Source organism: Talpa europaea (genome assembly GCF_964194135.1).
Source record: "Talpa europaea genome assembly, chromosome: 8".
Lineage (NCBI taxonomy): Eukaryota > Metazoa > Chordata > Mammalia > Eulipotyphla > Talpidae > Talpa > Talpa europaea.
This window is the reverse complement of record NC_140075.1, coordinates 122,052,343-122,062,987: the sequence shown is the minus strand read 5'-3', so window position 1 is coordinate 122,062,987 and position 10,645 is coordinate 122,052,343. Positions and strand designations below refer to the sequence as shown.

General features: G+C 72.0%; 1 protein-coding gene across 1 annotated transcript; it reads right to left on the bottom strand.

The window, feature by feature from the left end:
- Nucleotides 1–257: 257 nt before the first annotated feature.
- Nucleotides 258–9,743, bottom strand: ADSS1 (adenylosuccinate synthase 1; the record flags this gene model as incomplete). The annotated part of the gene is made up of 13 exons (XM_084240803.1): nt 258–490; nt 579–728; nt 1,343–1,440; nt 1,960–2,084; nt 2,191–2,345; nt 2,695–2,821; nt 3,612–3,693; nt 3,778–3,885; nt 4,497–4,563; nt 4,801–4,851; nt 5,367–5,429; nt 6,936–7,038; nt 9,552–9,743. The coding sequence occupies 13 exons, from the start codon at nt 9,741–9,743 to the stop codon at nt 438–440; spliced, it is 1,374 nt and encodes a 457-aa protein (XP_084096929.1). The 3' UTR covers nt 258–437.
- Between the last annotated feature and the right edge of the window lie 902 nt (nt 9,744–10,645).

The following is a 10,645-nucleotide window of genomic DNA, read 5'->3' as shown; positions in this document are numbered from 1 at the left end:
CAGAGGGCACCTACACCCACGAACTTGGGGGGACGGTGGAGGGCCTGTGGCCTAGGCGGGCAGGGTTCTGGGGCCAGGATTCCGGTGTGTTCTGTCCTGGACATGTGCTGCCTGCCCGAGACCCCTCCCGCCGAGCCCGACACCCACGCATGGGGGCCGCCCCTGGCCGTGGTCGCCACCCCACTCCCTGCACCTCTGGTGTTGAGACGCCAGGACAAGCCAGCCAGGGGGAGGCAGTGCTGCCCACTGGGACCCCTTTATTGCCCTCCAGCTCACCAGCCCCCACTGCATGCCAGCGCCACGCCCACTTCCGGACAAGGGCGGGCTAGGGGGTGTGGGATGCCCCGCGATCATGGCCCCTGCGGGGCTATAGGACCGCAGCACACACAGCGCTTCCAGGGGCACAGCTGAGCCCGTGCGACGGGTGCCGTCTGTGCCTAGAACAGCTGGATCATCGACTCCCGGGACTTGCCGACCCCGACCCACTTGACTGCAAAGGAGAAGGGCTATTCAGCCTGGGTGGGCGCGGGTCCAGGGCCCCTGCCCCTGCTGCCCGCTGCCCCTGCTGCCCGCCGCACCTGCCACGCCGAGGTGGTTCTCCACAAAGCGGATGTAGCCCTGGGCCTGCGGGGGCAGGTCCTCCCACTTCCGCGCGCCCGTGGTGTCGGCCTTCCACCCCGGCAGGGTCTCGTACTCCACCTCCACCTTCTGCAGGATCTCCTGGTTAGCTGCGGAGAGGCGCAGGTGATGCGCGTGCACCGGGAGGGCCTGGCGGGTGCAGCCTCTTGTTTTCTTGAGGTGAGGGCCTCAGACACTGCTATACTCCATCCAGACTGGGCGCACACCGGCTCGGACCTGCATTCACTCCCTCATAATGCCCACGGTGGCCCCATAGGGGAGGGGAGCCTGCGGGCGATGCCTAGGAACCCTAAAGCTGGGGACACTGCCATCCCCACGGAGGATGCTGGGCCAGGCAGCCCACTGCACAGGGCCCGGGCCCCCAGGGGCACCACCCCACTTCTGTTGTGCCCCCTCAAAGACCAGGGTCAGCACCACCCAGGCACGCTGGCCGAGAGGACACGTGCTGCCGAGGACCTGGCCGTCAAGGCACTGATGGGTGTGCAATTGTGTGCCAGGGGCTTGGGCACTCGCCCCCCGCTGGGAGGGAGGAGGGGGGAGCAGGGGAAGCCCCAGAAGCACAGGTTGGTTGCAGGCCGACTGCCCACTGACCCAGCCGCCCCCCGCAGGGCCTGGGGCAGCGAGAGCCAGCCTGTCTCCAAGAAACCACCTGTCGTGGTCAAGCTGGCCCCTGGCCAGTCTCACTGTCGCCTTCTAGGTATACCTGGGAAGTGGGGGATCCGCTTCCCATTCAGCTTATACGCGATGCCGACCTTCAGCTCGTCCAGGGCGTCCAAGATGTCCAGCTTCGTCAAGGCGAGCCTGTCCCAAAGCCGCCGGGACACGCTGACCGCCAGGACATGTGTGGTTCCGCCCATCCCCGGGGTGGGGGGGCAGAGACCAGACTGGGCGGTCCCGGAGCTGCTTCTGCCAGCCAGGCCAAGTCCGCCCGACCTGCCCCTGGGGGCCAGCCCTCCTTTGCCCCCCACCGAGGCTGAGCTTGGGGTCTCAGTGCTCCCCTGTGCCAGGGCTGGCGCCCCCAGCTGGCACATCCACCTGCCTGCCGTGAGGCATTGACCCTGTGAGGCTGGCATGGCGTCCTGGCCCTGCTCTCTCTGGGCCCTGGGGTCAGCTCTGGCGTCCCTCTTCCTGTCTCCCACCCCTGGGAGGTCAGGCCCCTTAGGTCACTCTCCAGTCCCCCAACTCTGGAGGCTCCCGAGAGTAGTTCTGCTTCCCTCGTCCATCCCCTACACGCTCACAGGCACTGCCCCTTCGGGGACAGGCCTCCTTGTCAGCCCACAGGGCGCGTGCCCTGCGCCAGGGCTCCTGCAGGTTCCTTACGCAGTGAAGCCGTTGATCATGTGGGCGTATCTCACGGTGACCAGGTCCAGCCAGCCACAGCGCCTTTTCCTGCCTGTGGTCACCCCCCACTCGTGGCCGCGGTTCTGCAGCAGGTCTCCGATCTCCTGCGGGAGGGCAGGGCCGTGAGGCCCAGGCCGAGCACCTCAGCCCCACCTGCCCCGCCCCTCCGGCCCCACCCCTCCGCGCCCCCCCCACCCCACTCGCGCTCACGTTGATCTGTTCAGTGGGGAAGGCACCGATGCCCACACGGGTGGTGTAGGCCTTGACCACGCCGTAGACCTCCCCTATGTTCTGGGGGGGGATGCCCAGGCCCGTGCACACGCCCCCCACGGTGCAGTTGGACGAGGTGACAAATGGGTAAGTCCCTGCAAGGCAGGTGCAGGAGTGGCGGGGGGCCGCCCAGGCTCGTTGCCCCGGCCAGGGCCCTCTGGGAGGGGGCCGGGTGGCTTGACAGCCCCTGTAGGACGCCACTATGTCCTCCGGAGACCACCCCAGGGTGGGCTGGGGATGCGGGAGGGCGCGGGTTGCTCCCCCACGTGGAGTGGGGCCTCCCCGCCCCCACCAGGCTGCCTCCCGCTGGTGTGACCCCACACGGCCCCCAGGGCCCCCTCTGCTCTCGCCCCCCAAAGCTCATCCTAGTGGGCTGAGGCAGCACAGCCCGGTCAGCAGCAGCCTGGCCTGCGGGTGGACAGGAGCGCGAAGTGCTGGGTCTACCGAAGTCGATGTCCAGCAGGGCGGCGTTGGCGCCCTCCACCAGGATCTTCTTGGGGGGCCCGTGCAGCGCCTCGTACATGAAATGCACGCCGTCTCGGACCAGGGGGCGGATGCGCTCGGCCAAGCCCTGCGGGGGCATAGGTTAGGGGGTCTCTGCAGCGGCCGCACCCCAGCACATCCCGCCCAGGGGGCCTGTCCCACCGGAGCAGCCCTCACAGCCCGCCATGGGGGAGGGGGCGGAGCGGTCCCTTCAGGGGTGGGGCCTGGCCCTGCACTTCAGGATGCCCCTGCCTGGGCTCTGCAGGGCCAACAGAGTGGCCGGGCCCTCAGAATGAGCGCGGAGGGATACGTGGCTCCTGGGGCTGGAGGAGGCCTGTCTGCACGCCAGGCCCTGCTGGGACTGCCAGCCGGGACTGGACAGTTAGGTCACATGGTGCTGGTCCGCTGGGAGGACACACTTGGGGAGCGCTGGCCCCAAGCCGCCTGCTAGCCCAGGACCAAGCGTCTGTTCCATGTGGGGCCTGCGCCCACGCCTGGCCTCCCTGGTGGCACCCCTGACCTCGCCCGAAGGCCAGAGACCAGAGCTGGAAGGAGCCGGGGTTCCCAGCCCCAGGAACCTCCAGAAGGGCTGGGTGTTGTCCTCAGGCCGCCCTGCCCCGGTGGACACAACGCCCCCCGCCTCCAGCACACCCTGGCGATTCCCCCAGAGGCCACGAGCGCCGTGCCAGGCAGGTCCCCCAGCCTCCAGAGAGGGCTGCCCCGACCACAGCCAGCCCAGCGCCCACACAGGAGGCCCTGGCTCCCCAGAAGGTCAACGCTCCCTACAGTGCCCTGTAACTAGGATGCTGGTGACTGTCCATAGTCCACATGTTGTCTGCCCGGCCGCCCCGCCCCATGCCCCTGCCCCCCAGCTTTACCTTGAGCCTTTTCAGCTGGCCCTCCACGTCGACTTCCAGAGCGGGGAACATGGACTGGTGCTGGCGGGCCAGGTTCTTGAATCTGCGGGGTGACAACGACCCCTCAAGCCCACAGGGCCCCAGGCCCCTCCAGTGCAGACCCCCCCTGGCCGTGACAGCTCAGTACCTGGCGGAGAACTCCTCAAAGTCCGACAGCAGGTCACAGATGCGCAGGCCGGTGCGGGCGGCTTTGGAGGAGTAGGCCGGCCCGATGCCCTTCCTGGTGGTGCCGATGCTGGGGGGTGGGGGAGTGGGCACGGGTGGGCGGGCCTCAGCCACCCGCTGCCCCTGACCGGCAGTCTGCTAGGCCTGGGCAGGAGCCTGGAACTGGGCCCCAGCCGCCCCCCTCAGTTTCCACCTGGACCAGGGCCCGGGTGCTCCCGGCCTGCCAGCGCCCTCCGTGCCCTGGTTTCCCGCTCCCCGGGCACCGGGGACGGGGCTCTGGAGACCCTGGCTGTGGCCTTGGCAGGACTGGGCGCAGCCCCCGCCTGCGTTCCCGCCGCCCTGCCAGTCCCTCCACAGTGCCGCGCGTGTGCATGAGTGTGTGTGAGTGTGCTCGGTGTGGCTGCGTCCAGGAGTGCTGGGCGCGTGTGCACAGCGTCCCTGTGTGCCCTTCACGTGTGCATGGACACGCATGTCACCCGCGCGTGTGGCTCTAGGGCGAGGCGCGATCCGCCCTTGGAGGGCAGGCCAAGAGGTGGGCTGCGGTCAAGGCCGGCCTGGAGCTGGCAGGGAGCCGGGCCCCCGCTGCAGGGTGGGAGGGCGGGCGGGCAGACGCTCGGGCCTTGGGTCTGGGGCGGCCGGTGGAGCTGGCGGAGGGGACTGGAGGCCGCCGGGAGGACTCACTTCTTCCCCTCCTGGGCCTGCCGCTGCACTTCCTGGAGCCCGTCCACTGCCTGGTGGAAGTCGAACACTGGGGGAGGGGGCACAGCGTCACAGGCTGCCTGCTGCGTGGCCCCCCCGCGAGGCCAGCCAGTCTGGGGGGGGCTACCTGGAACGCGGCCCCCTCAAGTGCCCTGTCCGGCTCCCGCCTGCCCCAGGGACAGCGAGCCCGACCTCGCGCCCGCCTGGGGCTCTTTGACAGGGGCCGCCGCAGGGGTCCCCTGTGCCTGGGGTATGGGGCGGAGCCCAGCCCCGAGCGGACACTCACCGAGGTGCGCGCGGTCGGAGATGACCAGCCTCTTCTCCCAGTCCTTCAGACCTGCACAGCACGCGGTCACCTGGGGGAGGCGGCCACCCAGGCCTCGCGGCGCCCCATCTCCGGGAGCCCCTCTGTCCCCCCGCCATGCCCACGTCCCAGGGCTGGGCTCCCGCTCACCCCATACCCCTCCAGTCAGCCTGCTGCAAAGCCCCCCGCCCCTCCGCAGGCCCTCCCGGGACCCTGCCTCGGCCTGTCTCTGGGCCACTGGGTCGGATGCGCTGGCCCACGAGCTGGGTCATGGCCTGTCTGCTTCCAGGGCCGCCTGCGGGGTGCCCCAGGAGCCACCTCCCACCCCATGGGGTGCCCCAGGAGCCACCTCCTGGTCCCCGCTGCTGGCTGGAGCTTCAGCCAACTGCAGCTCCCGGCCCCCCAGACGTTCTGCACAGCACCTCGGGGCCACCTTCCCGGCGTCAAGAAGGCCCCAGATGTGAGTGGTGCAGCGGGCTTGGGGCCTGGGGCAGCCGCTGGCGGGGGTGCTGTGGGGAAGCCGCCAGCAGCGCGGGGCGGGCACCCACCTTTCTTCTCGTTCTTCTCCGCCTCCTCAAACAGGCCCGGCAAGTGCACGACCACCCCGTTGCCTGCAACATGCGACTGGCTGAGTCTTTCCTGGCCGGGCCGCATCCACCCCGCAGGCAGGGCGGCATCGCGGGGCGTCCACCCGCGTGTGACCACCCGGCTGGGAAGGGAGGGACACCCGACATCCCCACGGCGTGGTGAACCCGAGGACGCACGCCGGACACGGGCCTGGGGAGCCAGGTCACAGCGAGGGAAGTGGGGGGGCGCGCAGGGGTGGGGCCGGGCAGATGCCCGCGGATACAGCGCGGGGGGCGTGAGGCCGCGGCGGGGGTGGGGAGGGCGCTCAGCGCCCCCATCTGCGCCCTGAGAAAGTGGCGAATTTCACCTGGTGGGTGTTTATCACGTTTGGTCAAAGCGAAAGTCGCCGCCACCTCTCAGCCGAGGGCAGATGGGCCCTGGGCTGGGGGCTTTCCGGTGGAGTGTCCTGACTGCCAGCCCCGAGGGCACGGTCCCGCACGTCCTCGCAGGGACGCGGCGCCTGGTGAAGCCGTGGAAGCCCCCCACGAGTGGCGTGCAGATGGGCGAGCTGGGGGCGCTGCCACACTTTGCTTCCTCGGGAAGCCAGGCGGGTCCCCAGAACCGCCCCCGGGGCTGGACAGGCCAGTGCCGAGAGCCAGGGGGTGGGGTCCGCTCGGCCGAGGGAGCAGACGCGGGGGCAGTGACTCAGGCTGGGGACAGGAGGTCCCCAAATGCCACACCCTGGTGCCACGGTGTCCTGCGCCGCTGCGTGGTGGGGGCTGCAGGGGCCGCGGGGTTGGGGCACGTCCCCACTGGGCCCGCTCCCCGCTGACCTGCTGCGGCTGGCCTGCCGCAGTGCCGTCTTGGCCCGGTTTGCCAGACACCTGGGGCCCTGCCCGAGCCCAGGCCGGGGTGACGGCGCCGCAGGGAGGGGCACGCGTGGCGGGGGTACCACACGGTGGCCTCACCGGGCCCTGGAGAAGGGAGGCAGGGCCCAGGGACGGCCAAGGCAGAGCTGCGGGCAGGGCAGCCGGGCTGCGCGAGAGCAACGGGCAGGAGACTGCGACGGAGGGAGGTGGGCAGCTCTGGCGACACGGAGGGCCCTGGGGCCGCCGGCCAAGGCGGGCAGGCGAGAGAGCCGCTGCTGCGGGCGGGCGCTGCGCACCCCTCCACTGTGCCACGCACACACTGCCTGCACGCACGCTCACTCGCGAGCCTCACGCCATCCGCACGTGGGCACACACGCACGCCGGCAGGGGCGCTCTCTTACTGTGCACGCACACTTGTACTTACTGCACGCTGCGGGCACGCACGTATGCACAGCTCACGCATGCACACCTGTCCGCCCGGCCCGCGCCTCCTCCCTCTGCCGGGCGCTCCCGGGTGCTGAGGCTCAGGGCGGTGGAGGATGGGCTCGGTCAGGCACCCCGGCTTCAGCAGGACAGGCGGGACAGACTCTGCTCCCCGGGGGTGGGTGGCCCCAGCGTGCGCCCCCTCTCCTCCCCCCCCCCGCCCTGGGACCGCCTACCCCCTGGGCAGGACGCGCTCACCGATGAAGGACACCGCCTTGGTGTGCACGATGCCGCTGGGCAGCAGGTGGAAGTCGTACTCCTTGCCGTCCACCACCACCGTGTGGCCTGCATTGTTGCCCCCCTGGGGGCAGAGACCCGCTGAGTGTCCCGGAGCCTGGCCCCGGCATCCACCTGGGGAGGGGGCTGCCAGGCGCCGCTCAGGCCGTGAGACCCCTGGGGAGCCACCCTCCCGCCTCCCCTCCTGTGCCTGGCCCCAGGGAGGCAGAGGGCTAGTCCGCTGCCCCAGAGGAAAGCCAGGCCGCTGGTTGGTGGAGCCCCTGGCCGGGCTGCAAGCCCACCTCCTGCCACGTGGGGCGCTGTGGTCACAGGCCGCCCCCCTGGGCTCCCCCTGGCTGTGCCCAGGGGCTGGGGAGGGAGGAGAGCTGATGTGGGGGTGGGCAGAGCCGGAGTCCCCATCTGCCTGGCGGAGCCTCCAGGGTCCTCCGCAGATCCTGCTGTCCTCCCGCCTTGGGGGCAGTGGGCTGCCAGCTCTGAGAGGCCTGACCCCCACGGGGGGCTGTCGTGGCTGGCCCGCCTCCCCGGCCGCCTCCAGGCCATGCCCCAGGCCCTCTCCCCACTGGTCCCCACACTGTGCGGCTGGGGGCAGCGTGCCCCGTCCATGAAGGCCGGGGCTTCCTGGCCTCAGAGGGTCACCTGTTCAGGGGAGCAGTGGGGCTCTCCACCCACGGCCCAGCGCCTGCTGGAAAGCATCTGCTGCAGGCCCCGAGCGCCAGGCACCCTGCAAAGTGCTGGGTGGGCCCTGAGGTCACGGGGGGTCTGCAGGTGCCCGCAGGGGTTCATGTCCCGGGGTTCGGCCACAGCCCTGTCCAGCAGCACTGCCGCCAGCGGGCCCAGCAGGCTGGTGGTGTGGCTGCGGGCGTGGCGTGGAAGGGCAGGGGCTGCGGGGGAGGTGGAGCCAGGACAATCGGGAGCCAGGGCAGGGCTGGTGCTGGGAGGGTGCTGGGTGGGCTGTCCCAGGGAGACGGGAAGGGGCTAGAGCGGCCTGTGGGCAGCAGGATGTGGAGGGGCAGGTGCTGAAGAGGCGGGGGTGGGGCAGCCTTGAACACCAAGGCCGTGAGAGGACCGCAGATCCGCGTCTCCTGGAGTGGCCACCCACCCACTAGACAGTGGGGGACGGTCCCTGAGCTGGCCAGGCTGCGGGTTTGGGGGTCTGCACAGCAATGAAGGCCTTCGGGGACCCTGGGGTGCCCGCTGTCCACAGCCCAGCAGCAGCAGCGTGCATAGTGGGGGAGATGGCCAGGGGTGGGCGACCTGGCCCTGACTGCCCCAGGGCAGGCTGAGGTGAGACCGGGGAGCCAGGGGCCACCAGGTAAGGCCTGCTGGTGGCCCAGGGTCAGCACAACTCCTCAGCGTGCCGGAGCCCTGTGGGCCCCCCACTGTTACACCCATGCTTGTGGTGAGCTGGGGCTCCTGGCCTGTGGGGAAATTCGGGCTGGGGCGGCCCTGAGGTCTGGGGTTCCAGCCTGCTCTGCCCTCGGTGCTCACGTGGCTCGTGTGAGGGATGGAGTGGGCAGGGCCTGGCCCAGCCCGTGGCAGAGCAGGGAGGCCCTGTTCCAGAACCCTCTCTGTAGGGTAAGACAGGCCAGCAGAGCTGATGTGAAATCCCGGCTCCCTCAGGGCAGGAGGGGGCCACAGATGGGGTGGGGTGGGGCGGGTGGAGCTGCAGCTCACGGGCACCCCTGGAGCAGATGGGAGGGTAGCCCAGATGCTGGAGGGAGAGGCATGCGCCACTGCCCACGCACCTGGCCGCAGGGGCAAGGCCCTGGCCCCGGGACTCTTGCAGGGGACTGGGCTGCTGGCCTGGCGGGGAGTGGGGGTTCCCCAAGCACTTTCCAGGAGCCCCTGCCCTCAGAAGAGCCAGGCGCCACTTGACGCCTCTGCTGCGCCCCCAGCCCGGCTCCTGCACAGGTCGGGGAGCAGGCCCTGGGCACAGGAGCCCTTCCCCATTCTGGGCAGCGTGCCCGGCCGGCCACAGCCCACGCTCTGCACCCCACGCGGCCATCAGCCACAGGCAGCAGGCCCCGCCGGACAGATGGCGCCAGAGCGGCCAGAGGCCCGCCCTGGGTCCCCAGGGGACAGCTCGCGTCTGCCTCCTCTGTGGCACCACCAGCCACTGGGTCACCCTGTCACTCTGGCCAGAGTCCGCAGCTCCTCCCTCCCCCTGGGGCGCCAGGCCCTCCGACGCCGCCTGCTTTCCTCTGGGTGCCCGTCCACGGTGCTGCCCTGGCCCTGCCCGGGCCTTGCTCCCCAACACTCAGCCCCTCCCCTGCACGGCCCCCCGCCTGGCGGTGCCAGCCGGGCCCAGGGGGTCCCTCAGGAGGAGGAGGGGGAGCTGGACCTCACCCCCACCCCCGCCCTCGTGACACGCCCCACCCCCGGGGATCCGGTGTCCCCGGCTCAGCACTTGTATTTATAGCTCTGACCCCGCCTGGAGGGGGGGCGGGCCCTGGGGGGTGCGCGGTGGGGGGGCCGGGCCGGGGGTCGGGCGGGGGGCCGGGGCCGCGGGCGCCCGGGCGGGCGGGCGGGGCGGGTCCCGCGGCGGGGAGGGGGCGAGGGTCCCGGGGCCGCCCGCACCTGGCAGCGGCTGACGATGTCGGCGTCCGCGGCCAGCAGGTCCACCACCTTGCCTTTGCCCTCGTCCCCCCACTGCGCGCCCAGCACCACGGTCACCCGCGAGCCGCTCGCCGCCGCCTCCTGCTGCAGCCGCCCGCGCTTGACGCCGCCCGCGCCGGGGGGCCGGTCGTTGGAGGCGCGGGTCCCCGACATGCCGGCTCCCGGCCGCGCGCGCCCGCGCCATTAAAAGGAGGCGCGGGGGGGGGGGGGAGGGCGGGGCGGGGCGGCCCGACGCCCCGTGACCTCGCCGGTGTCCCGCCCGCCGCGCCCCGCCGGCCCAGGCCGGGCTCGGAACCTGCGGGGCCCCTCGCGGGCGGGCGGGGCGCGCGAGACCACACGGGGCGCGCCCTGGGGGTGCCGCCTGCCCTGCAGGGAACCCTTCGAGGTGCGCGCCCGCTGGGGGCGGCGGGAGGACGGCGCGCCCCCCATTCCCCCGCCGCGCCCCCCACCCCGCCCCCGGGCAGGGCAGCCCCCCGAACCCGCTGCCCTCCTGCCTCGGAGCTGGGGCCCTGAGCCGGGCGGAGGGGCGAGCGCTGCGGGGCGCGGCCGGGGGCCAGGGAGCCGCGCCGGGCCCGCACCCCGGGCCGCGGGGCTGGGCGTCGGGGCGCGCGCTGGCCCCCTGGGACTGGCCGCGATGCCTGCTTCCTCCGAGGCTCTGGGTGCCGGCGCCCCAGCCACGCCCGCTGGAGGGCTCCCTGTGGGGGCGCTGGGAGCAGCCTGCTGGCCTCTGGGGGTGCTCGGAGAACCCTCGGGACTTCCAGGCCAGACACTCCCGGCCGTGGGGTCCTGGCTGCCTCCCACCGAGGGCACTCAGGGCCGAGGACCCAGCCGAGGTCCCCTTCCCCAGGGCCCCGACCCCGTCCGGGGGGAACCAGCGACCCCTCCCTCTTCCACACAGGACACCCACAGTTCCTCTCCCTTCCCCTGAGGCCCACCTGGGGTGGGCGGCAGTAGGGAGTGCGGACGCCTGTCCCGTGTGGCCCCAGGAGGTGGCCTGAGGTAGGCTGAGGATGGGTGGGCTGGGCTGGGCCAGAGGGACTGGGGGTTCAGGGAGG